Source organism: Penicillium coprophilum, assembly GCF_028826855.1.
Source record: "Penicillium coprophilum strain IBT 35676 chromosome Unknown utg000001l_segment0_segment0, whole genome shotgun sequence".
Taxonomy (NCBI): Eukaryota; Fungi; Ascomycota; class Eurotiomycetes; order Eurotiales; family Aspergillaceae; genus Penicillium; species Penicillium coprophilum.
This window is the reverse complement of record NW_026622720.1, coordinates 1,667,098-1,693,672: the sequence shown is the minus strand read 5'-3', so window position 1 is coordinate 1,693,672 and position 26,575 is coordinate 1,667,098. Positions and strand designations below refer to the sequence as shown.

Below are 26,575 nucleotides of genomic sequence, written 5' to 3'. Positions count from 1 at the left end.
AATAACCCCGCACGGAGGATATCCACTATATATTGGGCGTTTGATTGGGAAGGCCAAAAACCACTAAGATCGTCCCCAATTGGTCTTTCGAATTCAAAGCCGACGGTGCTCCGACTGGATGTCCCCTGAGGCCCGGATATGAGCGAATTGCTTATCGTTCAACCTTATTTGTGCTTGGTTATGGGCTTCGAATCAATTTGGGACTTTTGTGTTTTCAGCCCCTTACGTCGGCATAATTAGCGCGCCGCAAAGCCCACAGCCCAACCCAGCCACCCAGCCCAACGCGCAAATGGGTTGGGATTTGGGCCTCGGGCCCTATCTTCGGGTTCGTCGGTGGGCTATGGGCCCGGGGTTAAAGCCCACTGGGTCCTTGTTGGGGGCTTATCGGGGCCCAAAAAGCACTCAAATTTCTTGACTATAATCGCATTCAACAATCATGTCCTGCATAACTGGAAAATTGCCTGTCATTAATCTTTATACATATCATCACTCCTTGGCTATTATATAATGATCCAAGTCTGGAGGGAACTGGATTAAAATTAAACCCTCTTGAAGGGCAGTCCATCGCCCTTGCCAGCATCAACCTGCACAAAGTACCAGATGTGCGCCTCGAAGTCGGTCAACAATGGTAGACCAGTTCCAGTATTCCCCGCGAAGGAAACATCCCCCTGAATAACCTCAATATCAGAAGTACTGACAGTAGCGTTATTAGGTGATGTGATCCAATACTCAGGACTGACATGAACATAGCCCATAGTCAATAACGGCAGCTTAGGGACCGGATCATTGGTGTGAGTGAAGCGGTAGTTGTTTCCCTGCGCCGTGATATACTTGGCCAAAGCCGCGTTCGCCACGCGAGGCGAAGCATATGCGTACAGCTTAGCTGACGGGTATCCTTTGCCCCGGAGATCAGCAGCAGCAAGGGTTGCGATGGCGGCACCGAGGCTGTGGCCCACTACGACAAGCTCGTAGTCGGGGTTCTGGGAGAAAGCTTCTTTTAGTTCTTTGGTGATGTCGTCGCGGACGAGTTTCCAGGAACTCCAGAAGCCGAGTTCGGCGAAACATCCCTTGCAGAGATCGGGGTTGGTGTATAGGAATGAGGCATCGGTGATCCAGTTGCGAATTGAGTAGGACCCACGGAAGGTGAGAACAACGGCCGCCTTGGTGTGGTCTACTGCAATGAAACCAGCGGTGTCGGTGATGGTGGCGCTGTATTTGAATAAGTATATCACTTCGGGTATGACTTTTATCGGGGGCCGCTTACTTGGAGAAGTCATAAAATACAGTCGCACCCGCTTGCTCCACTTCGGGACAGTTGCCTTTCGAACAAACGATCTTGGCTCCCACTTGAGCCGTATAGACATCAAGGTAATATGACGCTGCGGCATACTGGACCCAGAAATCGAACTGGGTCAGTTCAGTGGTTGAAACATCTACTAATATGTGAGTAATACGGTCAATGGACGCTGGGCAACGTGTGTAGTCTACCTCGAGCCTGCAGTTTACCGGGAAGGGCATGACCCAACGAAGCCACTGCGGCTATAGCCGTGAAGAAAGAGAAACGCATGATGGCTTGCGGTCGATGTCGGTATCCTGTCAAGACTGGAGATACCACAAGTGGGAATCGACGGCTTTATATGCTAGTAGCTGACATATCCATATAGTTCCTGAATGCGTACCGCAATCGCGCAAGTCTTTTCCCTATCCGATCAACAAACATAATACAATCACCGATCCATGGATGTTCCATGTGACGAGAAAAATTGGCACAGTTCAGCTCACGGAGGATATTCCGGATTCATACAGGGATCGACGAAATATAGATCACGCTCCTTGTTGTGTCCAATCGGCCGTAAACCGTGGGGCGGTGGAGCTGAATTGTCTCATTCCGGGCAGCCCGGTTCCTGTAAACAATGTAGATCGCGGGGGACTCATGAACTCCGTAGTCCGGACAATAGAAAGGTGGAGTGGGATATGGCTGTCGAAATCGGATTTGTTCCGATCACATGAAAACCGACAAATCGGGAAGCTTGACCTTGGCTCGGCCCGAACTTGTAGGTTTGGGGGATTTTTACACCAATTGCTGTGTAGCACTGGGATGATGCAACGGTGTATGTGTAGATCCTTTTACTCTTACAAAATCCATGTGGATTCAAATGTTAGTCTGAGGGATTTTTCGGATTCTTTCTCCGGGATGAGATGAACTTGGAATCGTTAGCAATACTAGAGCTAATGGCTCTACCACCTTTTATTCAACTATGGCTAAGGAAGTTCACATTAAACACCCATCCTTGATGCTAGAGTGCAAGTCGCTCATGCCCACCCGCACGCGGCGATAGCCAGTACGGTGAGTTTGCTTCGCAGTCTCCTTAGATTTCAGGCTGTCCACGCTGGGAGACCCAGCCCGCGCATAGCTCACGGGGGTGGGTTTGGATGCCATGGTTGGTTCGAGGGCATAAACCTCGACCATCCACTCATACCAGACCTTGCGGTCGTCGGTCTGACGGTACATCGTGGCGACAATCTCACCATTCTCGGGCACACTAAGAGGGGTCTAGGAAAGAATGTCAGTATGATGGAAAGGGAAGATGAGAGGACGTCGAATATTTCAGAGGACTGACCTTCAAGGGGAAGTAGATGGGGAACCAGCTGATCATGCTTGCGCTCTTGGCATCCATGGTCACTGGGTTGGTAGACAACTCCACATCGCCGTAGAGAACTGTTTCAAAGTAGCCGGCCAAACCGTGGCACACACCTCGGTTCTGCGAAGGGAAGGCCAGGCGTGTTTGGCGCACATTGTGGGCGTTCGAGATGGTCGACTGCATGGGGGATTGAGGAGGAATGTGTCGGTTCGGGTGAGAGAAAGACCAGGCGGTCTGTACAAAGGGAGTGGGAAATTCAGTGGTGGAGAATGACGACGACGGGGTGGATGCCCGGTTTCCATTGCCGGGGTTCGAGCTTTCACTACTGGCAGGCGTATCCGTAGTAGAGAGGAAATCGATAGCATGAAGCATCACGACGTACGGGGTCTCTGGCGCGGCCGGGTTAGACACCGTCTGGTGCACGACATCAGCGTGCAATTTGGGAGCGGAAACAGGGGTGAAGTGTGCCGAGTATGAGGCAGGAATAGAAATTCCATGGACGGGGTTGATCACGTCGTTCACGCCATCCAGACATTCTGGAGAAAGCTCGTTGTCAGCAAAGGAGCCCAATAGTTCCGAGACGAGGATATCAACATGGGTGTGGCACATAGTCGAACCCTGGTGGTCGCCAACAGGGCCCGTAGCAGCCGTAGTCGACTGCTGTCGGACCAGAGGTCCTTTCCAGCTTCGCATGTCTGATTGGACCAGGGTGACTTTGCCATCCCAGATTGAGTCGTTGTGTCGCTGTAGCAACACAAACGCGTTCTGGTTCTTCTCCACGGCCCAGAGATCAATCTCCACTCCAGCATCCGCGCTGGCCTTCAGTGCGCGAGTGACTAGCGGGCCACGACCAGCTCCCACAACTGCGAGGATCACTTTTCCGTCCGGGTGGGAGGTGGCCTTCTTCTGATCCGCCCAGTCCCTCAACGCCTTGCAGATGGCCTTCTCATACCACTCATATTTGATAGGGTCCTTCTCAAATACTTCATATGTAATACTCTCCAGATTGACGGTCAGCGGCTGTAGAGGTGCTTGCAAATAGTCCTGGTATCCCACACCGAACCGCTCAATCGCTGTCCGCGGGGGCTGGCGCTGCTGCAGATTGCGAATATAAGAAAGGTGTGGAGTGGGGTCGTAGTGCTGCTTCTTGCCAGCCTGCGACAGACTTGGATAGTCAGATCCAGATAGCGAAGCCTGCTGTTTATCGGGGTCTTCGATATTTTCAAGTCCAGGAATAGGACCAACGCCACAGAGAATAATCCACGGCGCAGTTCGAAGACGCATCATCTTCGCAATCAAGCCTTGGTGTGCCCTGGACAAGACTGGGTATCCTTTCTGGTTCTTGAGGAAGGTGGAGCCATCAATCGTCAATAAACGAACAGGCTCCGAATGCCATCGGGATTGCACATACAGAGACGGCAACTGCTTCGGCATGGAAAGGGCTGTGATTCAAATTAGCCGAAGTTCAAGACATTGACACAATGGCAATGGGCCATTGAAAGGAGGGGTTAGCTCATACCAACGAGCAGTCTTGTGTGGTATTTGCAAGTCTTTCGAATTGAGTCCCAGGCCTCCCAAGTTCCAAACGGATCGATCTTGGGTGGAGTTCCATCTGGCGCCAGATATTCTGCCCGAGCAAGCGGTGCCAAGTCGCCCATTGTGTCAACTTCGTCCTCAGGATTGTCAACCATTCGCTGCCAAATATAGAACTGGATGTAGGGGCCGAGGTCTAAGGCATCTTGAATCGCGCGTGCATAATAGATTACACCCTCGGAATGCAAGGAACCGTGATGCAACTTTGGGCCTGGAACCAAAAGGTATCCAATTCCGCAAAATGCAGCATAGGCAACTTCCAACATCAGAACTTGCCGGGACAAGTCTGCAATCAAAGGGTCAGGTGAGCATAAATCAATCCAGCTGCTGATCACACCAACCAATTGACTGGTCGCATCATTCGGGGTGAGATACGAGTCTGCCTTTGAGAGCGGCGGAACCACCACAGGCCGGGTGTTCTGGGTAGTACCCATGGTTCCAACAACATCGTAAGTCGGGGATTCCAGATTGGCCAAATAAGAGGATAGCAGCCCAAGAACCCGCGAGTGGAAATGGGATGCCGTGATCGGGACAGTCATCATATCATACTAGGATCAAGTTAGCATTTATGAAGGTAATTTCATTACAGGTAAGAGAAAGAACAAACATTACTCTCGTGTACGTTTTGAATGACCCGAGGGGTCACCGTAATCAGTCTGTTATGCTCATGATGACCAATGCAGAAAGATGGCCCTGGATCATCGGCAAAATTGTAGCTCTCCATGTTGATGGAGAAGTTTGGCGCAATGGTGGGGTGGTCTGGAACTAGGGATGTGGATAAAAGCTCGCGAACAACAGAGAGGCTAATAAGCTTGGTATCGACTATTTCTATCCGAAGAAGACACACGCCTCAGACGAGGTCAGATAAGTCCAGACAAAAACACACAGGGCGTAAACAACCTCGAAGATTATCGATCCCTTTGTGGAGAGCGGCAGAATAGGCTGGCGGTGAGCCCGATAGGCAGCTGTGGCGCTCGGGCGACTTTCCTTATCTCATATTTTTTTTCTTCGGTATCTCAGCATCTTCTCTCCGCCGAATTTGCTCTTCAACACATTTCCCCCTTTCACCTCCACCATGTCCGGTAACCGATCTGACTCCGAAGGTGGCGCGCGCGCGAAGCGCCAGAAGACAGACGGCGGAGACCCAAAGAATAACCCCTACCTCGCTCACATGTACGAGAATGACAATGGCTCCGACAACGGAGCCCTGGCCAAGTTCAAGCGACACCAGACAACCTCGGCGATGGCGAGAAAGGCCGAAGATGGGGACATCAATCCTTTCAGTGGCCGGCCTTTTTCCAGCAAATACTTCTCAATCCTGAAGACCCGTCGCGATTTGCCCGTCCACTCACAACGGTGAGTGCTGCCCGAGAGCCAGTCTGAAAGAAACGTGTACTAACCACTTCATCTAGCGATGAGTTCCTTCAACTTTACCAGCAGTCCCAGATTCTTGTCTTCGTTGGTGAGACTGGTTCCGGAAAGACTACGCAGATCCCGCAATTCGTCCTCTACGATGATCTCCCCCAAACCCAGGGCAAAATGGTCGCATGTACACAGCCCAGGCGTGTGGCTGCCATGTCCGTCGCCCAACGTGTGGCGGCTGAGATGGACGTCAAGCTTGGAGAGGAGGTTGGTTACAGTATTCGTTTCGAAGATATGACCGGCCCGAAGACCATCATGAAGTACATGACTGATGGTATGCTTCTTCGCGAGGCTATGAATGACCCCAACCTCACGCGTTACAGCACAATCATGCTTGACGAGGCTCACGAGCGAACCATGGCGACTGATATCCTGATGGGTCTTCTGAAGGAAGTTGTGGTGCGTCGGCCTGATTTGAAGATTATCATCATGTCGGCTACTCTGGATGCGCAAAAGTTCCAGCGGTACTTTATGGATGCTCCCCTTCTCGCAGTTCCCGGCCGTACCCACCCTGTCGAGATTTTCTACACCCCCGAGCCTGAGCAAGATTACGTTGAGGCTGCAGTTCGGACTGTGTTGCAAATCCACGCCACCGAAGCCGAGGGAGATATTCTTCTCTTCTTGACTGGTGAGGAAGAGATCGAGGATGCTTCGCGTAAAATCGCGCTCGAGGCAGATGAAATGGTTCGCGAGGTTGATGCTGGTCCTCTCAAGGTCTATCCTTTGTACGGTAGTCTTCCTCCTCACATGCAACAGCGCATTTTCGACCCTGCACCACCTCCTCGCCGACCAGGCGGCCGCCCCGGGCGCAAGGTCATTGTGTCCACTAACATCGCCGAAACCTCTCTAACCATCGATGGTATCGTGTACGTTGTGGATCCCGGATTCTCCAAGCAGAAGATTTACAACCCCCGCATTCGTGTCGAGTCCCTTCTCGTTTCCCCCATTTCCAAGGCCTCTGCGCAGCAGCGAGCTGGTCGTGCTGGTCGTACACGTCCCGGAAAGTGCTTCCGTCTTTACACTGAGGGCGCATTCAAGAAAGAATTGATCGAGTCGACTTACCCTGAGATTCTTCGGTCAAACTTGTCATCAACGGTGCTAGAATTGAAGAAGCTTGGTATCGACGATCTCGTCCACTTCGATTTGATGGACCCTCCTGCGCCAGAGACCCTGATGAGAGCTTTGGAAGAGTTGAACTACCTGGCCTGTCTGGACGATGATGGAAACCTTACTCAGCTGGGCCGCCTTGCCTCCGACTTCCCTCTCGACCCTGCCCTTGCTGTTATGTTGATCAGCTCTCCCGAATTCTACTGCTCTAATGAAATCCTCTCCATCACCGCCCTCCTGTCTGTGCCGCAAGTCTTCGTTCGTCCTGCTGCCCAGCGCAAGCGTGCCGACGAGATGAAGAACCTCTTTGCCCACCCCGACGGAGACCACTTGACAATGCTGAACGTCTACCACGCATACCGAGGCAGTGACGCCCAGGCAAACCCCAAGCAGTGGTGCCACGACCACTTCCTCTCCCACCGAGCTCTCCAGTCCGCTGATAACGTCCGCTCCCAGCTGCTGCGCATCATGGAACGCCAGGACCTCGAGATGATCTCCACTGCCTTCGAGGACAAGAAGTACTACGAGAACATCCGCCGCGCCCTCTGCGCCGGATTCTTCATGCAAGTCGCGAAGAAGGACACAGGCGGCAAGAGCCAATACCTTACCATCAAGGATAACCAGAACGTGCTCCTGCACCCGTCCACCGTCTTGGCTCACGAGGCCGAGTGGGTCCTGTATAACGAATTCGTTCTCACTACCAAGAACTACATCCGTACTGTCACTGCGGTCAAGCCAGAATGGCTATTGGTATGTTCCCTCATTCTCTTTTAACCACTAGACATTTTACTAACTGTTTTCCAGGATATTGCCCCTACATACTACGATATCAACAGTTTCCCTAAGGGTGACATCCGCTCCGCCCTTACTCGGGCTGCTGATCGCCTCGCGCACAGGGAGAAGATCCGTGCCGAGAAGCGTCGCTAAACCATTTTGTTTCTATTCAGCCTAAAAATTACGCATGATACGCTTGCTTGTCGCGCCGCTTTCTTTTCATCACGATGTCAATACATTGAATAGAACTTTTCCTTTCTGCATTCCTGTGCCATACCATACTTCCTGGATAGTTTCTCTTCTGCACTCATTGCCTTTAGCTGGGTCATCATGACCTGCCAGATTTGAACAATGTATCAAATTTCTGATGAGATATCAAAATTCAATGTACGTGAGAGGCTTATGCTTGGCCTGGAGTAACAAAACCATGAATTGTTCAAAAAATCATTTGTGTGCACGGCCAACAACGCCATGGCCTCGTTAATACATACAGGGCTGAGTGCCCGAGGTGTTCTGTATGCTCTATTGGAAACAAATGTAGTCATTTAATATACAAAAAAAAATCTCGTCCGTCTCGACTGGACAATCAGTGCCCATAATTGGAGAGATGAAAAGAAAAGAGAAGCCACATATCAGCTGGCAAATACTGCGGACTCAGCAACAGGAGCTGTGCTTGCCATTGATGATTGATCTGCGCTGGTTTCTCGCCGCTTGTTTCGCTTGTTTGGTTTGCGCTGAGATGAAGATGACATAGATCTGGCAAGGCTTATCCTAGTGGAAGTTCTAGTGAAATTGCGACTTGGTTGGGGGGTTAGAGGTTGCGAGTTTTTGAGAGGTGTAATAGTTTCGGATGGTGGAGAGAGGGTTTGTTCGGTGAGCGGATTGTGGGGGTCTTTCGTGGAGGGATCTGAGATGTGGTGTTTGCGAAGCTCATAAATAAGTTCACGGAGTTGGGCAACCTCGCCCTTGAGCGTGGAAATGTCCTCGTTTACTGTATTGCCAGCAGCTGTTTGTCCCTTGCCGGAGCCAGGCGCTCGGCCACGCCCAAGGGCAGTAAAAAGAGCATTATCTGCATGCTGGTCGGACAGTTTGCCGTTGCAGGTACTGTCTGCGGGCACCTCAATTTGGCTCAGATACTCCCCAAAAGTGTTTCCAAAGTCGTAGCATTTTTGCCACAAGGGGCGGTCAATATTCTCCTTTGGTGTTTGCTTGGCGGCCTTAGACCACCGCTTGGGATCGGCATGGACGAACGGTCCTGAGTCCGACTGTCGTGATAAGAGCCTTGGATCAAAGCCACTGTGCACGGCGGCTCGCACCAATACATCCGATGCATCTAAACGGTCACAGGAGTCACAGAGGCCGACCATTCGCCCAAGCAACCTCTCGACTGAATCGACACGGTGATCCGTTGATGACAAGAGATAGGTGACTGCTCGTTTCAAAACATTGACACCCTTGTCCCAGTCCCGTCGGAGGCTGTAGAACCGTAAATATGTGAACAGGGTTTCCCAACTATCAAAGAAACCTCCACCCCGTGCAGCTTGAAGCCAAGCGTCGGCTCTGTCGGGTTGGTCGAAGCGTAATGCGGCGCCTATTAAGGCGGCATAGATGACTGGATTGCTACTGTTCAGAGATGGAACGATGAGGTCTATACCATTGACTGTTCGGTGCTTATAAGCTCCCCTGCTCCCCAAGTTGACGGAGTAACCTTCACCACCAAGCATTTTCAAGAACAAATCGAAGTCCTTGAGATTTTTCGATTTCCTGAAAAAGGTGATGATTGTGATAACAAGCGAAGGGTTGAGGAAGAACCGGTTCGGCAATAATGTCCGAAGAAGCAATTCTACCAGGTCATTCTGGCGTGTCTGGCCAAAGGCCATGATCATGAGCCGGAAAGCTGTTGGTCGATCCGGATCCCTGGAGCTCAAGATGTTGTTGGATACCCGCATAAGCAGTTCCTGGAGAGACATCTGCTGACTCGTGTAGGCTTGAATGTCGTTGGTGAGTTCGGCATCGAGGGTCTCACGCTCTCTTTGCATCTCGCCCAATTGACTTGCGGCATAGTCCTGCGTGATATCGCTGTATGTGGCGTGTCTGTTCGTTTTCAAGGTGTTCATTCGATTGCGAAGATGATTCAGCTCCTCTAGAAGTTGTGAGACGTTCACTTGGGGAGTCTCGAAATCTGCCGCGTAGTTCATTGAAACGCCCGAGTAACGGTGCGCGATGGCCGGTCGTAACAATATCCGGATAGCGAACTGCCGTAGGGCAAGTTTCTGAATGGCCTTGAGACGAAGATCATCCTCCAAGACCCAGCTAGGTAATGTCTCCTGCGGAAGGAAGATCTCGCTTTCATCCTGCTCGTCAATTGTGTGTTCGTCCTCCTCAGCGGGCTGATTTTCCACCATCCGAGCCCCGACCGCGTTGAACCGTGTTCTTTCTGTGTGGAAGGCCCTTATTCGGTTGAAGCTGGTTGGGGATTGAATTCCGGGAGGGAAGCGAGCAATAGTGCCGAATCCCCTTCCTTGTATTAGGCGATTGAGTCCTCGCTCCTCTCTTCTTGATTGCAATGACGCCAAGATGCGCTGTTCTTCGTCCACCAGCTCACTCACTTCAGCCTTCACCGCGGCAATCTTTTCGTCCCAGTCATGTCGTCGGCGATCCTTCACGCTTGCATCGGCAATAGCGGCGGCGGCGAAGATACTGCCGTAAAGTGCAGTAACGGAGTTTCCAATTCGAAGTCGTCTCTTACTGGCGGTTGCTGCCCGCGAAGTAACGCCGTTGGCAGTAGTGCTCAAACACCCGACACAGCGGCAGGACGACTGCTTCGAAACAGTACGGGACCATAAATTCTGCATTCTCAGGGCATTGCTATCGCACAGTGATCCAATAGGTGATATTTCAAACTAAAGATCAATTGGACTCCTCCCGGAGCCCCGTCGCAAGTAGGGGTATGGAAATAGATGGGGTGACATGCAATGCTGCAAAATAATCTGCCAAGGTTGCACTTCCGCAAATGCTCGGGTCATCATGCAAACATTGCAAACTAGCTAAGACCCCATATCTCCTGGACCATTGAGCGTCCAAGAAAGCTGTCAGTTGCTTTATTCTCCTTAACGAATATATTTGTTCTACGACATAAAATGGTCGCTAAACTGTTCAGTTTCGCTGCCGGGGTGCTTGCGTTAAGCGGGCTTGCCAGCGCCCATGGCTCGCATTCCAATGACCAAGCTCCCTCGGATGATTGGGCCACGAGACACATGATCGGTAAGACACGATGTTGATGCGCCAATGGAGAAGTTGACGTTTGCTAAATCTGTTCTATCCAGAGGAACACCATATTGAATCCTTCGACCCCACTTCATTCTTCATCCTCCACGACTACGATGGCTCGGGGACATGGACACCTGACGAAGTCCGCAAGACATACGGCCTGAACGACGAATCCAATGCTGGTGTCAGCGAAGAAAAGAAACAAGATGCTGTGCGCGCCGTGTTTGACATTTTCGACCCTGGAAACACCGGGGCTATTGACCGGGAGGATTGGCTGGCGGGGATTGCTGCGGGTCGACGGTTGCCCGATCTCGGCTACGGCCCCGGACACCATGGTGACCTCGAGTATGAGTACGAGATTCACCACTTTGAGAAGTATCACGGCGACGATACCACGGAGGCCGACTTGACTCACCCCGAAGATATTGAGCATTTCCGTAAGCATGACGAGGAGGAGGATGCTGCTATTGCCCTCGAAAAGCTGGAGCAGATTCAAATTGTTGAAAGCAATATTCCTCAGAAGTTCCGCCGGAATTTCTAGACTTTCGAGCCCACAATTTCATGCATCTTTTATTATGTACATACGCGCTTATACATACCAGCTTTTTATCAATTTGAGCAAGCCTCGCGGTTCGTCCACCACATTCCCTCTAACTTGCGATATTCTAAGAGCTCTCTGCACAAAACGCTTCCAAGGGGAAATATATTAGAGCCCCAGGCAGCTATTGAACACCTTGACTTTGGAAGCAGCCGATATAATGATAGATTGCCAGCCATAAAATGAAGCAGACCCGCCGATACACCATATACAAGATGGGAACTCATGGCTAAAGACGCCGGAGGAGAGTATTGAGACGCTAAAAGCTCAGAGAGTGAGAGAGAGAGAGAGAGAGAGAGATGATTCATGGCAAAAGGCGCCATTCAACGCCAATACCGAACACAATGAAACAATGGCAAAGAGGCAATAAAAGAACAACGAATTGCTAAGGGGCTGAACTATCCCTTTTATACTTTGATTTGTCTTCCGGGGACTTGGTACTCAGTACTCTGCAGTGTAGCCCAGCCTATCGTTTGGATCAACGACTCTGTAGTATAAGTGTTAACATTGATTAGCCCGCCGAGCTTAGGGTGGGTTTCAAACTCACGAGTATTGTTTCGTCAAAGTCCCTTCTCCACCCTTCGACAGATCAATATTGAAAACGTAGAAGTGGCCATCACTAGTGACAACCATGACTTGAGGGGTGTTGCTACACATGGCGACCACGCTCCTCATCGGCCCGGGGCTTGTATTTCCACCAGGGCCTGGACTCGATCGCGGTAATTTGATCCAAGCAAAGTCACGCGCCGGCTCCCACATCTCACTAACCCCCTTGGGGAGGTATCCGCCCACTCTGGCGGCAACTGCACCGCCGACGTTTTGCGAGGTTCGGCGAAGCATCCCCATCAAAGTGCCATTGTGCTTCCGCAAGGAAGAATCTGAGCCTGCATCGCCGCCTGCCTCGTCCTCCTCGGGTGGATATCCATAGTTATTTGGCGGAGACCCATGGTCCCGACCTGGAGAAGAATGCGATGGAGAGCCGTCTGAGGATGGTCCATGGTGGGTCAACTTGAAGATGTGGACGGTTTCGGTGGATGAAGAGACGCATAAAAGCGTTGATGTGGTGTTGAAGGACATGCTGTAAATTCGGGACGGCATGGAGCCACGTCGGAACTGGTAAAGCTTGTGGCCATCTGGAACTGAGAAAATACGGATGATGGTTCCCTTATCTGAAGCGGTGGCAAGTAAAGTCCCGTCGCTATTCAATGCAATGAGTGCCAGGGGAGACCGATGGGCTTCGATGACGTTGATAGCTTCTAGCTTTACGGCATCATATATTAGAACATCCCCGGTCGTAGGAGATACATGTGTCGTTCCAGGTGGCGCATGCGCTGGTGTGTTAGCAGCTGCAGGGGCCTTTTGTGGAAGAGGGTATGCCATGTAACAATTCTCTGATGATGGTGCAAGGGCACAAATTGCTGTTGATTTGTCAGAACTGGTCGAATAACAGCTTCAAAAAAAAAAAAAAAAAAGGAAGAGAATTCAAGCGCAAGAGCTCTGTACCGTTGGGATTTGGTGAAGTATCAATGGTTGACAAAAGCTTCATGGTCTGGATATCATAAAGATAGATCTGATCCTCAAGGACAATAACAAGGCGCTTGCGATTCAGCTTCACTGCAAGAACCGTAGTTGGAAATGTTAATTCACATATTGTGCATTGTCGCTATTTCAAATATTAGTTCCTGGTTCCCTGTCTATATGAAATGCCTAGAATGACATGAACATACCTTGGTGTTCTGGATCTGCAAGCGTCTTGGTGATAAGATAAGGGCTACAAGGGAGGTTGAGAATAGCATCTCAATGACAGCAATATTCCCCTCTTTGGCTTCATAGCTCTTGGCAAAGGGTTCAGTTGTGAAGATCTGAAAGCCCTTAGATGTTGCTATCAATGCGGTCAGTGGACATCCATCGAACAGAAACAGCCCCGGAAAGGACTCACCCACAGCCAGGTAGCTGTAGTCCTGGTTAAATGTCACGAAATTCATTGCCATTTTGTGATAATTGCAGTATTGTAAATGAAATCAATGGGATCGATACAAGGCAACCTTGAAACTTTCGGAGGTAGGAGATACCCCGCTTAGAGCGAGATTGAGAGGGAGTCGAACCAGCAACTCTTTGCCCGTCACTGGCCACTGCGCAACATATCTTGGGCTTGGAACAAAGCGATATGCTTGAGAGGAGACGATGTGGAGAAGAGAAGATATGATATCCGTGAAGTCTTTGAGAAACTCGTCACAAGCGAGAGGTTTGCGCTTGGGCCACACCTTGATTGCCCACCGCCTACGGATTCATCAACCATCGTCCGTTTTCAATGTTTCTTTTACTTCACTCTCTGTTTCATTTGGGCATTTCACATAAGGACGGAACGATTGAGATGATAAAAATGGACATCCTATTCTCCTGAAGCTCTGGAAGTTGTCGAAGCTGTCAACTTTGGTCGCCAACTCCTTACTTCCTTCCACAAGACGGCCGACATATCCTCACCATATCTTCACCCCTAACATAAGTGACGTAAAGATCGTCTACTGCGATCTTGAGCCCCACCCGTTTCGTTATTTTGTCAATGTCAAGTGGTATGTGGCCTGACCTGGTTATACATCAGAAGTTTTCTGCCTGGTTATGCTTCTTATCGCCTTAAATTGTCGTAGAGTAGTCATCATGGAATGTCTACTCAGTACTATTTTCATTCTACTTCCGGCAGCATTATGTGATCCTAGCTATAACATCATGAAGACAAATTATTCAACAAAACACATACATAAAAAGACATCTGGGAAGAAGATCCTGGAGTAACATTAGGCTGTCATCTTCTATATAAAGACCCTATTGTCCGTTAGAAGAAGTAAACAACTATTGTAGGCATATCCGCCTATATTCATATGTACTGACTAGTGTGAGCTAGTCTTAACAGATCAGCACCCTTGGAAGGTAAGTGGGTCACGTATGTTCAAGGTTCCTCGATGTGTTGTGGCTGCCAGCCCAGTGAAGAATAATGAAGCTTGACGGTGCGAGGATTGGTTGATACATATAAAGTACTTGCATCAGTTGGACTCAATATGGCCACAGTCGGTCGCACAGGGAGGCATTCGCTCATTGACCAATTACTCACACAAATGGTGTCACCTACGCCCAATAAGTTGACACCCGTACCCCCGCGTCTGGGAAAAGGCAAGGACCGGGCAGGCTCCCCCGGGCATGAACCGAATCTGCCGCGCGTCACCAATACAGGCTGGGCCGTTCTCGAAAATTTCGATCTGGACCCGTGTACGGACCCGTGTACGAACCCGTGGAAGGAATATCTCGCAAGCGCGAGGAAAACAAGGTACGGCAGCTACCCGCTTCACACGACAGAGTCCCTTATGCATGGGACTGAAACAACCCTGATTAGGTCGTTGTTCATGTCGCCCAATTGAAGAGATTGAAGAAATTGGGCTTCTAGTAAACGATGGTTGTTTGACGATTCAAGATTATGTCTAAATCAGATAGGCAGCAATCAAGACAGTGTTGGTCACGTTGCCTATACTTGCCTAGATTATCAATCAACTGGAGAATGTGGCGCAGGTCACAGCCAATACACATAGCTCCCTATGCAGACACAGACCCGTTCAGCATATGTGGCCCTACTACTATGTGGGAGGAACCTGCTAGTTGGGTAGCAAACAGCCATGTAAGCTAGAGATCCTAACTGGGCCGGTGACAGCCAGCGTGCTCTGTCGGATCCAAGACAAGGAACAGTCTATTTTGTTTCCGCCCGATGATATGCAGTTCCTGCACATTCCGACTGGGGCATAGAGTCTCCTATCCCCAAATGCCGGTGCCAACTGGATCGCGTCCACTCCAGGCACACTGCCAATGATATCAGTCATATCTATACCACCGGTGGTGGTACAGGGTTTGTTCTATACCCAGTCACCGGCGAGGGCTCTAGATATGATCGTCACCAAACCGACCAAAGGGGGGATGCACCGAGTCGTGATGTCGAGGTATAACCGGGATCTGCAGACTTGGTAATGATCGAGGCAAGATCTACAGAAAGTGAACCGATCGTTTCAAGACGCTCCGCCTGACACAGCCCGCTTTTCCCTGCGACTGTCGGCTCGGGAATTGCAGATGGGGTGACCAATAAGAATTGACATGAAAGGGTTCTCCTGTGTTGGCATATCAAGCGATACGCTAGGGGAAAGATAAGACTAGATTCCTGTTGTGCCACCCTCAGACTTCAACCTGGGTATACCTGCCTTGTAGATACATTGGCTTGTTCTTAGGCAGATGGATGTTCACGTCCACGGTTGGAGTCTTGGGCACCTGCATTGATACATGCTCATCACGAGATCAATTTTCCATCCAGTCGGGCTATTGACTATTGGGTTCGGGATATCCGGTTACTATTGGGCATCTCCCGAGGCTATATGCTATATCTAACGTTTTGTCTCCCCACCTCTCGAGTGGATCGCAGTGGCGATCCGGGGTTAGTTCCCCGTACATGATACATCGCAGTCATGTACTGGTCTCTCGAAACGGAAGTATTTGGATTTCCGTCTTGAAACATATCTGAAAGTTTCAGTTTGGAGACCACCAAGTGACCGGTAATACCTGACTTTCATGTATCTTTCCATGTAACATGTGAAATAACGTATGATATCTCACCCGTGGTTCTCCTGCACCTAAATTGACTTTGTCTGTTTCCATGGACACAGAATGGCTTGATCTCCGGCTGGTAGGGCTTCCTTATCCGAGGTGGATACCGAGCGGGGTTGATAACTTCTTTGTTCGCGTGGAGAAAAGGGAAACCTCCCCCAGACGCACAGACAAGGGCTGTTTAGTCTGGGCCAAGAAGATCAAATCTCATCGTCATCGGGGGTCGAGATTCCAAATGATTGGCCACATCAATTGTTTAGTCTGTGGTCGCCAATTTTTAGGCCCAACGAGTACTGTAAAGGAAACCCGAAAGAAAAAAAAGTAGTCAGAATCCCTGTTCATCAAGATACCGTTCAATATCTGTATCAGATAGTATACATCACAGTGAGGGTAGGTAATATGATCAGACCGGGGCCGTGGTGGAGCGTGTGGATACGGCAAATGGGGATCTCTTAAGACAATGACGATGGGGGGAGAGAGAGATAAGTAAAATCGATGTATTTGTTACAAATGTATCAACAATAGAATTCAATCGGGTACATGTTCAATGTACACTGTACACTCAGATCTCTCGTCCCACGTCCCACGTTATCTCCTTTTCCCCCTTCAATTACTCTCTCTTTTCCCTTGGACATTTCCTTTTCATCTTTCAAGTCTCCTCCCTGTTTTATCTCTCATTCCTTCACCCCTTGCCTTGATCTGTGGTATTGTATGATCCCCCTTAACCTTGCATCCTGCTCATTTACTTTCGATGGCAACGCTTTAATATCTGCGACGCGCTCAAGGACATTTCACTAACTGTCATGCAGTTGTGCTTGCGATCACTCGCGACTCAGTTTGCCATTGCTTTGCGCACTCTTCACCACACCACAACGGCAAACGATGTAATCATATTGTGATTTGACTCTCAACAGTGTTGCAATTGCAAGTGACATTACCATTTTCATCACAATATTTCAACCACTCTCCAACCACACGTCTTATCAGTCATGGCCACCGTGCTAGTTCAGCAGCAGGCGCTGCACCACTCAACCCCTCCTCCCTCTCCGATCCCCACAGCCTTGACCGTAAACCGACGATCGAGTCCCATACCGAACCGACATATTCCAGTATGCCCCACGGGTCCTACTCCAGCACCTCAACCTACTGCCGCATCCCGACCCAGCGACCAGCCATCCTCGCTGTTGTCTCCCCCAGATGAGAAAATGCGCATTGGACGACCATCGTCCCCCGCCGTGTACGCCATCGACGGAGCCAAATTGGCAGCCGCGCTCGCTCATCAAGCATCACAACCTTTGCCCGACGCATCTCAAGTGTTTCCTTGGCTCCATGGACTACATCATGACAACCATCTGCAGCTGGGATTCTTTTCAAGTCGCAAGCGTCATGCTCGTCGCACTCCGAAATGCTGGCGAGGTATCATCGTGGTCAAGCTGGGGGGGTGACTTGACCAAGTCACGTATCAAGGGTGCAGTAAGCGCCCATGAGATACTGGCACCTTCAGCACATTTCCTGATGGCCGATCCTCCCGAGGGATTTTCTGTTCGAAACTTTCAAATACAAACTGCCAAACTGGCTGCGATGTCGGATATTGTTATTTATGCGGAAGATGATAACAGTCATTGTGGACTTGTTGAGCTAGCCAACCAGTTTGCCAAGGCGCAGCAGTTATGGCGAAAGAAAATGGACCCCCTGGAGGAGCGACCGGCCTACAACACCTTCATTCTTGCCGGTTCGTTACCTTGCCTTATTCCCCGCATCCATGGAGCATCAATTGATATATTTCCCCAGACAAATTTTCCAACGTTGCAGAAAAGCAACCTGAGATCATTGCGATCGATGCGGAAGGTCAACCGACAGGCCGAATCATGGATTTCGGTAACTTCGAACAAACCTTGGCGCGCGTGAACTTTCTGCTAACAAATTGGTAGTCCAATGGGAGCGATTGGAAATGACGACAATGTCCCGGGCATCCGAGATTTCGTCTAATGTTTGGCTCGGACCTACCCCGGATTACTTCCATACGACTGGAGCTCTTGAATCACAAAAGGAAGAGGGCTATGACCTGTTGATCGAGGCATGCGACATGGCCAATATTCCTGGTCCGCGCTTCCTCGCCATGCTCAACAAACAGATAGAGACTGGTCCACAGCGCTTGGAGTTCCCTTCATCGGGATCTCTTGTGCTTCCATCGGGGAACACCCGAGAGGTTGAGGACATAGTCAATACCATCAGGTGGATCTATTATCTTGCGCATCCAGACACGTCACCGGACGAGCTCGAAGCCGACGGTGATGTCGCGATGACCAAACCGAGTGGACAACCCCTTAAGATCCTCATCCACTGTGCGGATGGCTATACCGAAAGCTCGCTGTTGGCAGTGGCGTACTTTATGTTCGCAGAAGGAGTGCCAGCTCATGAAGCTTGGCTTCGGCTGCATTGCGATAAGAAACGCAACTTCTTCGCCTATTCGACAGACGTTTCTTTCCTGAACCATATTCAAGGACGTCTCTTGCAGGAAAGCCCCGCGACTCAGTCGACGGATCTCTCGGAAATCTGGAATCCGAATTGGTTCCACAACATGGATGGATCCTTCCCCAGCCGCGTCCTGCCGTATTTGTATCTGGGTAATCTGACTCACGCAAATAATCCGGAGCTTCTATGGGAGCTTGGGATCAAGCGTGTGCTCAGTATTGGCGAGGCTGTCAATTGGTCAGACGCGGACCGCGCCAGCTGGGGGCGGATAATTTGATGTACATTGACAACGTCCAAGACAATGGCATTGATCCATTGTGTCAGGAGTACGATCGTTGTCTGGAGTTTATTGGTAAGTTCTCCAAAGTACTTACTATATCGCCGTTCCAGTTTGCTGATTTGTGTACAGAAAAAGGAAAGCGCCAGGGCACAGCCACATTGGTCCATTGTCGAGTCGGTGTTTCCAGATCTGCAAGCATTTGTATCGCTGAAGTCATGGCGTCCAAAAATCTCTCTTTCCCACGCGCATAGTGAGTTACTTTCTATTAAATTCATTCAGCCGGCCGACATTGCTAATATATGGTAGCTGCTTTGTCCGCGCACGGCGACTCAATGTCATCATCCAACCACATCTTCGCTTTGTGTAAGTCTTCGTGTTCTTCCACCCTCACATCCAACGAGAAATTCTTGCTCACACTTAGCCACAGCTATGAACTCCTTCAATGGGAGGAGTATCAAATGAAAAAAAGAGGCGAGCCCATCAAACGAGATCTTGAATGGACTACTGTTGCGCGTGAGATAGCACTGCTCAACAAGCCCTATTCGAGGCACTAAGAGTAGCCTCTGGTCTTGGTTCCGAGGCCCGTCCCAAATTCACACGGTCAGGATTTGAAGGACGGATGACTGGATTCTATGGAATTCTCATTCCTGCTGCAATCACAATCCCCTAAAAAGAAATTCACATCGCTTCTCTGCCTACTGCTGGCCGCTCTGGGGCTCCGCACTCGACTTCACAATGGCCCGCACACCATACCTATTTTTTTTTTCTCAATATCTCTTTTTACCACCTCATCTATGCGACATATCCACACTATGATACAATGACTTTGCACGATTCTACGAACAAGGGATGATTTCTTGATCTTTGGCGCTCGGCGTTTTGAAGAACTCAGGACACGAGAGATATTGCACCCACCATCCACACTGCAATGGTTTTCTGCTGTTTCTGTTTGACCCGATATTTGTTTCTTCTCTGCCCGCTCCATATTGTGGAACCTACCTCTTGATTTCGCTCTATTCTGTATTTTTTTTTCTCTTCTCAATCTTCAACTCTTGTTATTTTATTTCTATTCGGTCCACCAATCCAGAATTTATACTGTTATCTTTGCTCATATCATTTCCTAGAATTTTCTTATGGTAAACTTCAACGATCCAGGATTTATTTCTTCGCGCGCAAACCGCTGGCACCACCCATATTGGGTCAATTGCAAACCCTCCCCTTGGGGCTGGCCATTGGCACGACTATAGGCGTTGTACATGAGAGAGGTTGGTAAGGGACACTCGATTCAGGACAAAAAAATGAATCGTGTCATATCCGTCAACATTTGAAATGTCAAAAGGTTAAAAATGCAAATCTTCACTACATTGAGCCTACGGGAGATTAGATATATATATCTTTCCAGTGATATATGTAATGTATGGCCTGAGAGGCTGTAGCGTACATACAATTTTCGCCGTACCATCTCATCTTTTTAGTCTTTAGATTTTACACAAAAAGCTCTCTCTTCCACAAAGCATGCTTGTCCCATCTTCTTCTGCCGGCTACCTATCAGACCCGGGAGGGAAGGAACTGTTTTATGTACGTATCTGAGAAGCCCACTGAAAAAACCGCAGAAAACAAATTTAAGAACCCCGTAAGAGATCATCAGACCACATAAGCAACCATTTGTCTGCTCTTCTCCGTGGTATTCTTTTTTTTTTTTTTAGGCAATCAATCAATACAAGTTGAAGGATAAAAAGATATGAGCAAAAAGGCAGAAAAACAAAAAAGACACTCCGATAGGGGGAATCGAACCCCCGGCTGCCGTGTGAGAGACGGCGATGTTAGCCACTACACCATATCGGAAGGGGACTGCGAATTACTTTCTTAGGTTTAGTCTTGACCCCTTTGGTCTAGCGCTCTTTGTATGTTCTATATAATCCCTCCCATAGCCCCTTCAACTTTTCGGTGTCTTTCGCCCGCCCGCTTTTCCTTTCTCTTCGTTTTTATTTGTGCTCTATAGGTGAGGCATTTATGCTATTGATCTAGATCACCGAGCTCCTAAGCTCCGCTACCCCCTTATCCCTCGATGTGACTCATCGGCTATTCTGCGATCGTGCGAATGTAATCCAATCTGTTGCCCGCCCTCGTCTAGCCCTATCTTCCTTAGCTCCGACCGGTACGCTCAAGATAAGACCGCCTTTTCCCTTATTACGCGATACAGTAGGCTCACCGTTTTAGATATCAATCGGCCGGTTTATAGTTAACTTCTACGTAAGCAGGCGCAGTCGCCCTATATTCTTCTAAGAAATCGTCCCTATACAGCGGGGCTATAAATCTGCTTTTATACTAATATACTGTGTGAGAGCTATATCGACCTTGCCTAATAGCGCTCGCGTTAATCTAGAACCGATGATAGGGATCGCATTTCTCGGCCGCGATTCATGACTTGCCTAGCGATTAACTTATGGATAGTTTTTTTTTTACGATGACTATAATATTCACGGCGTTCAGATCTATAACGCCGTAAGGCGACGCCGCTATCCGCGCGGAAACATCTAGTACACTAATCTATTATATTGTCGATTCTAGAGATCTACGCTGTCTTGATCCATATAATCAAGGCGCCTTATGACCGAACCAATTGACTTCATGATCGATTGGCATAGAGGACGAGGTAGAAGGATAAGGAATAGGTCATGCGGACTAGAGATAGAGGTAGCGTATGTCTCTATATTAGTCCGCTTTTCCGCGTTTCGTCTTTTGTCTCGAGTTATAGAACAACTAGTGAGCAGAGCTTAATCAATCTAGTGTAGTAAGGTTGGACCCTGACCCTCTGAGGTGCGGGTGGAGGTTCCTAATCTTGGACCTGCGGGGCGGGTGAGTGCCAGGTCTAGCTGTATGTATCGAGAGTCGAATCACGTCAAGTCTCGGGGACTATTTGTTTATGCGGTCTGATTTCGGTCGTAGGTAGAGTTTTCAACTGTCGTACGATGACGATGTGAGAACACTGGAGAATGAGAATGACTGTCAGCGATGTTCTTCAAAAGTCACGCTGATGGAACTTGATGAAATGCGAATCAGTTGATCCGATCTGGATGAAGTGGGCTGCTGCGGGACGGGCCGATGCAGGCCCCCACAAATGCGGTGATTTGGTACGTGGTACCGGCAAGAAATGCATCGACTCCTGGAGACTCCCGCATATGACGTTATCTGCGTGCAAGTGTTTGAGAACGGAATAGTAGAAGCCGGGCAAGATGTTGTAGCGAGAGCGAGAAAGGGAACTGAAAAGCGAAGGCGCAGTAGGCTCTGTGGATCAAGCTGGCGAAGCTCAACGCGATGTGCTTCGTCGGCTAGAAGACTAGAACAGTTGAAGCTCACGAAAGTAGATGCGGTGTGCTCGACATATAAACACTGCGCGTAAGATAGAGAGCAATATGACCGAGTGAAGAGCTGCTTTCACGTTCACTGTGAGAGACACGGTGCTGACCGCGAGTTGTGCTGCGATGCATAGAAGATGATTTGCGGCGATAAGGCAGTCACAAAACCCACAACCCCGAGACTGTAAGCCCTGTGGAGCCTCGGGGAGTACACAGTATGAATATGTAGGTCATTGGTAGAGCTATAGAGCTGCCGGTATTGTAAGTACGAAGGAGGAAGATCTAATCAAGATTGTTGTACGCGTGACGAGTGTCGGATACGTTTTTGATGTACGACTTAAGAGCGTCGTCGATCATGGCGACGAGCGACAGAAGAAGAAGAATATTAGATTGTTATTCCACTTGCTGGTCGAGCTAATATCCACCATGGTGAGACTTTTGGCAACCTTAGCGGAAGGCTTCGCATGAGAGCCGGCAAGCAGATCGAAGAGTTGAGTCCCGCGAGTGTTAAAGGCCTACTTGAGGCTGGTTGACATCGAGTGAAAGTTATCCGCGCTAGCTAGCGCAGGAACGAAAGCAGAGATCGAGGGCTCTTTGAAACTGGAGGACGATGACATTGTAGTGGATATAAAAGAAAAAAAAAGGCTGACACGGGGTCAACAATGCGAAGAGCACTAAAGTGCGTATCACAGCACGGAAAAGTAGGATTGTATGCGAGGAGCACTCAGGTTGGCTTGGCCAGTAAATGTCCAACTGTCCGACGAAGAGAAACGGTGAATGAAGACCTCAAACAGCCGATATCGTCGAAGGGTTCGTTTTGTCAAGGGCTGGAAATCGGCGGTATGGACGTTAATGGCTTTTGGAGTTCCGGTTGAGCTCGGACTGACTTGTGGTGCTTTGCGGGTCGCAGATGCACCGGAGGTCACTGACGAACGACCGCGCCACGGTTCTAGTACTATTGGGCTCTTCTTGGGACACTAGAAGTGATATTCAATTCCTCTTTCTGCCCAGCATTATCATGGGAGACAGCGGCAACCCATGACCCTTATCTCAGGGACAAAATTGACGGCCTAGCTAAGTCAACGCCTGGGTGACGCATGAGCCACCAAGGAGATCATTAAGTCTTTCAAGACGTGACCACGGCACACCTCCGCTCAGGCGGCTAGTTATTATCACGGGACAAACTGGCGGTTATCCAACTTCCGCAAAGAAATCACAAACTTATATGTCAACCCGAGAAACTAGTCCGTGGATCTCGCCCACCATCCACCTAGGCAGTTCATAGGCAATTTATCCTCGACACCACTGTATCTTTCTCAGCTACATCACCGACTTTGTTCAATGCAATTACTGGTACTAAGGTGACAGGTATAATATGTTAGCCATCAAGAAAGAAGGATTCTTAACAGCGTGTTCATTTTCTTAGAGTGATCGAGTAATCGTGTATGGATAAGTACAGGTGCAAGAAGATACCGACGATGCATGGGAAAATGCACAATAGTAAGACTCGTAAACTCTTAGGGAATAGTATACAAGCAGCACCGGGGCTGGACACAGCAGCTCCGACACCTCCAGGACTTTTAAGGTGGATTTGGTAATCACTCAACGCAGCAACGCAGCAATCTACGATACCTCTGTTCGTTCCGGGCCAAAACGTCATCAATACCAATTGAACCTTTCAGAAAGGATCGGTCGGGAAAACGTGATTGGATAACCGAATTTCACATAACCTATTTAGAAGGCGGCAAACATCCATTACTATGTCCATCGTTACATATATCTTCTTACACTCCTCTCTACTCTACTTCTCTTGCACTCCAAGATCTAGCAAACAATGGACCGGATCTGCAACACCCTTCGCGAGAATAGGAAGCTTCCTATGACAGACGAGCAGCTTTCAGACCTCGGAGTCGATTTTCATCAGTTTGATATCCGCACTGGTACAATTTCTTCGCCATCGGTTACAAGCCACTTCCTACCTAGGGTTGATTTTCGAGATGTTCTCGATTCAGATCTAGCAGCTTCACCCTTCCTAGAGGTTGCAAGCTGGTCTGAAGTGCCAGGTCCTCGCAGCTACCCATGGGATCTTGAGTCAATCAAGATGGCTATGTTTCCAGATATGATGACCGAACAATATAACTATTTTACCTTTATAGGGAGTGGTCACTCATTCAAGGAATTCCACCGTGACGGGTTTGTATACGTCCTAACCTTCATAAACTTATTACTAATAGTCTTCTAGGATCCCTAATGGCGGATGGGTAGTAGACCGGTTAGTAGATAAAGTATCTTATCTCCCTCAAATACTAACTTATACTCCAGTGATACGCATTCACTGTTATCAGGCCGCCGAGAGTTTCTCGACTTTGAATGTACAAATACCGAGAAGCTGGAGTTTCCTCTAGATTCACTGAGCTGCCATGAGCACAAGGGCCACCAGCGCTCAATAGTCGGGTTCTGCAACCAGGAGAAATGTGGTGATAAACGGCCTTCCTCGATGGAGCTCTTTGCGATCGCCGTATTAACCCACAAAGAAATGACCGACGTTGATCGGCAAAGGTCGTATGAGAATCGGTGGGATGAGAGTCGGTCGAATGAGGATCGGTCGGACGAGTGCTACTTTACTTTCCCGGTTTGTCTTTCCTTCTTAGGTATCGTTAGGCTTTTACTAATATATCATTAGCATTTAGTATTTCTGATGGACAAATTTGGCGGATGCCGTATGTTCCAGTCCTATTTTGATGGCAAGCTTCATGTTCAATTCTCGGAGCTCCTAGATCTAGGACATATGATTGCCGTGCCTGCTTACGGGGAAAAGTACTTTGATATGGTTGACAGAAAAGACTTTCTGGAGAAGTTGAACTTGCTTCTAAAATGGGCATGGCCTTTTCCACAAGGAAACACCGTTGCAAATGTTCCAAGGATTTGTGGCAATTGATTTTCTGGATATTTGCTCTCACGATTCCTTCTTTCGGATCCCTCGCTACCCTCGCACATCTTCCATACCATTGTATAATCCTTTATCTGGCTCCACTAGAGACATCATGCAACCAGACAGATTTTGCCTTTACCTCCGATGGAATTGATGAAACTCTATCTTAACCTCTTCGGCTCCAGGTAACATTATAAATGGTAGAATGTTGTGAATAGAATAAGTCGCGCCATCATTTAGTTCAAGCCTACACTCACTCTGCCTAAGTGACGTGAAGCCCCTGATTATTACACTATACGGAAACGCCACGATTCTACCCTGCAAATTCACGCATAATCGTGGTCTTTCCGTTGTGACCATGACTTACACCATATCGGATATTGGATGGGGATATCAGCAATTATTGGTTATGTAACCCAAAAAGCCGCTCCTGTAGCCCACTCCATCATATCCATCTAGTTTATACATCTACTTTTCACTACTTTTACTTACCTAATCTATGCGTACATGTCTCCTTGTGAGGTACTTATGCCATTGATTCGGATCACTGAGCTCCTGAACTCGGCCACCCCCTTCCCCTGTATGACTCGTCGGCTCTTCTGTGACTCCGTGTTTACAATCCTCGCTGCCATACCTCGTCCGGCCCTATTTTGCTTAGCCCCGACGTTAGCGCTAGAAATTCATTGGCCGATCTATATTAGCCTTTGCGCATAAAGGTGTATTCGCCATACGCCATTTAGAAAATCATTCCTATATAGCGGGACTATAAATCTGTCTTACGGCCGACTCACCGCGCGAGAGCCTTGCTGACACTGGCTGATAGTGCTCGCCGTGACAGAATAATGTCTGTATTGATGTGTATTGTATAGAAGGTAAAAATGGATGAATTCTCTATCTCTGAAAATGACGCTTTTCTGACAACCTGATGATGACTATAGACGGATTCAACACCGGAATGTACACCACTTAATACGGCGTATTGTAACATGAGGTGCTAAACCCTATAAAATACTCTGAGAAAAAAACACTTCAGAGCCCGCGATTTACATTGCCTACAAAGATCAACCTCCAAAACGGAGGTCAATATCAGCTTGGTCTCCCTGAATACAGTCCCGATAATACGGATACTCTTGATATCCAAGACGATGGTGGCATAGAACAGAACAGGCATCAGGCTAGAGAAAAGATAATATGCAAATTGGACAAAAGTTTCGGGATATGACTTGAGGAAATGACACCAGGAGGGTACATTGCTTATTCGAGTTGTAAGGGTAATTCAGGTAGCATCTTCATTTTCTGCCCGCCAAATAACAAGCAATAAGGCATGAATCAGGTCAAAACTGGGACATCCCATCCGGCCCCGTCATACACCTTTCCTTATGAAGTATTCATGGATAGACAATGTGATTTGATGTCAGGGGTCAAACGGGATAATCGTTTCAATGCCACGTTAAAACCATCGCCTCTCAGAGCGGTAACGATTGT

The 26,575-nt window shown here is 48.9% G+C and overlaps 8 protein-coding genes across 8 annotated transcripts; 4 read left to right on the top strand and 4 right to left on the bottom strand.

The window, feature by feature from the left end:
- Window positions 1–539: 539 nt before the first annotated feature.
- On the bottom strand, window positions 540–1,567 carry N7500_000619 (lipase family protein; the record flags this gene model as incomplete). Its single annotated transcript, XM_056671765.1, has 3 exons — window positions 540–1,209; window positions 1,265–1,433; window positions 1,489–1,567. 3 exons carry the CDS (start codon window positions 1,565–1,567, stop codon window positions 540–542), a joined length of 918 nt encoding a protein of 305 aa, XP_056537338.1.
- Window positions 1,568–2,272: 705 nt separating this feature from the next.
- N7500_000618 (protein arginine N-methyltransferase) lies at window positions 2,273–4,959 on the bottom strand (the record flags this gene model as incomplete). The annotated part of the gene is made up of 4 exons (XM_056671764.1): window positions 2,273–2,554; window positions 2,622–4,084; window positions 4,162–4,783; window positions 4,843–4,959. 4 exons carry the CDS (start codon window positions 4,957–4,959, stop codon window positions 2,273–2,275), a joined length of 2,484 nt encoding a protein of 827 aa, XP_056537337.1.
- Window positions 4,960–5,310: 351 nt separating this feature from the next.
- N7500_000617 (DEAH-box ATP-dependent RNA helicase PRP43) lies at window positions 5,311–7,691 on the top strand (the record flags this gene model as incomplete). Its single annotated transcript, XM_056671763.1, has 3 exons — window positions 5,311–5,591; window positions 5,648–7,514; window positions 7,569–7,691. 3 exons carry the CDS (start codon window positions 5,311–5,313, stop codon window positions 7,689–7,691), a joined length of 2,271 nt encoding a protein of 756 aa, XP_056537336.1.
- Window positions 7,692–8,170: 479 nt separating this feature from the next.
- On the bottom strand, window positions 8,171–10,393 carry N7500_000616 (uncharacterized protein; the record flags this gene model as incomplete). Its single annotated transcript, XM_056671762.1, has 1 exon — window positions 8,171–10,393. One exon carries the CDS (start codon window positions 10,391–10,393, stop codon window positions 8,171–8,173), a length of 2,223 nt encoding a protein of 740 aa, XP_056537335.1.
- Window positions 10,394–10,678: 285 nt separating this feature from the next.
- N7500_000615 (nucleobindin SSP120) lies at window positions 10,679–11,349 on the top strand (the record flags this gene model as incomplete). The annotated part of the gene is made up of 2 exons (XM_056671761.1): window positions 10,679–10,802; window positions 10,865–11,349. The coding sequence occupies 2 exons, from the start codon at window positions 10,679–10,681 to the stop codon at window positions 11,347–11,349; spliced, it is 609 nt and encodes a 202-aa protein (XP_056537334.1).
- A 498-nt stretch (window positions 11,350–11,847) lies between these two features.
- Window positions 11,848–13,406, bottom strand: N7500_000614 (phosphoinositide binding protein ATG18; the record flags this gene model as incomplete). The annotated part of the gene is made up of 5 exons (XM_056671760.1): window positions 13,346–13,406; window positions 13,134–13,288; window positions 12,910–13,069; window positions 11,954–12,824; window positions 11,848–11,893 (listed from the first exon to the last, which is right to left on the bottom strand). The coding sequence occupies exons 1-5, from the start codon at window positions 13,395–13,397 to the stop codon at window positions 11,848–11,850; spliced, it is 1,284 nt and encodes a 427-aa protein (XP_056537333.1). The 5' UTR covers window positions 13,398–13,406.
- A 3,627-nt stretch (window positions 13,407–17,033) lies between these two features.
- On the top strand, window positions 17,034–19,469 carry pps1 (tyrosine/serine/threonine protein phosphatase PPS1; the record flags this gene model as incomplete). Its single annotated transcript, XM_056671759.1, has 8 exons — window positions 17,034–17,281; window positions 17,403–17,776; window positions 17,836–17,922; window positions 17,976–18,734; window positions 18,818–18,871; window positions 18,929–19,049; window positions 19,106–19,162; window positions 19,322–19,469. The coding sequence occupies 8 exons, from the start codon at window positions 17,034–17,036 to the stop codon at window positions 19,467–19,469; spliced, it is 1,848 nt and encodes a 615-aa protein (XP_056537332.1).
- Window positions 19,470–23,992: 4,523 nt separating this feature from the next.
- On the top strand, window positions 23,993–25,096 carry N7500_000612 (uncharacterized protein; the record flags this gene model as incomplete). The annotated part of the gene is made up of 4 exons (XM_056671758.1): window positions 23,993–24,351; window positions 24,401–24,430; window positions 24,481–24,790; window positions 24,842–25,096. The coding sequence occupies 4 exons, from the start codon at window positions 23,993–23,995 to the stop codon at window positions 25,094–25,096; spliced, it is 954 nt and encodes a 317-aa protein (XP_056537331.1).
- Between the last annotated feature and the right edge of the window lie 1,479 nt (window positions 25,097–26,575).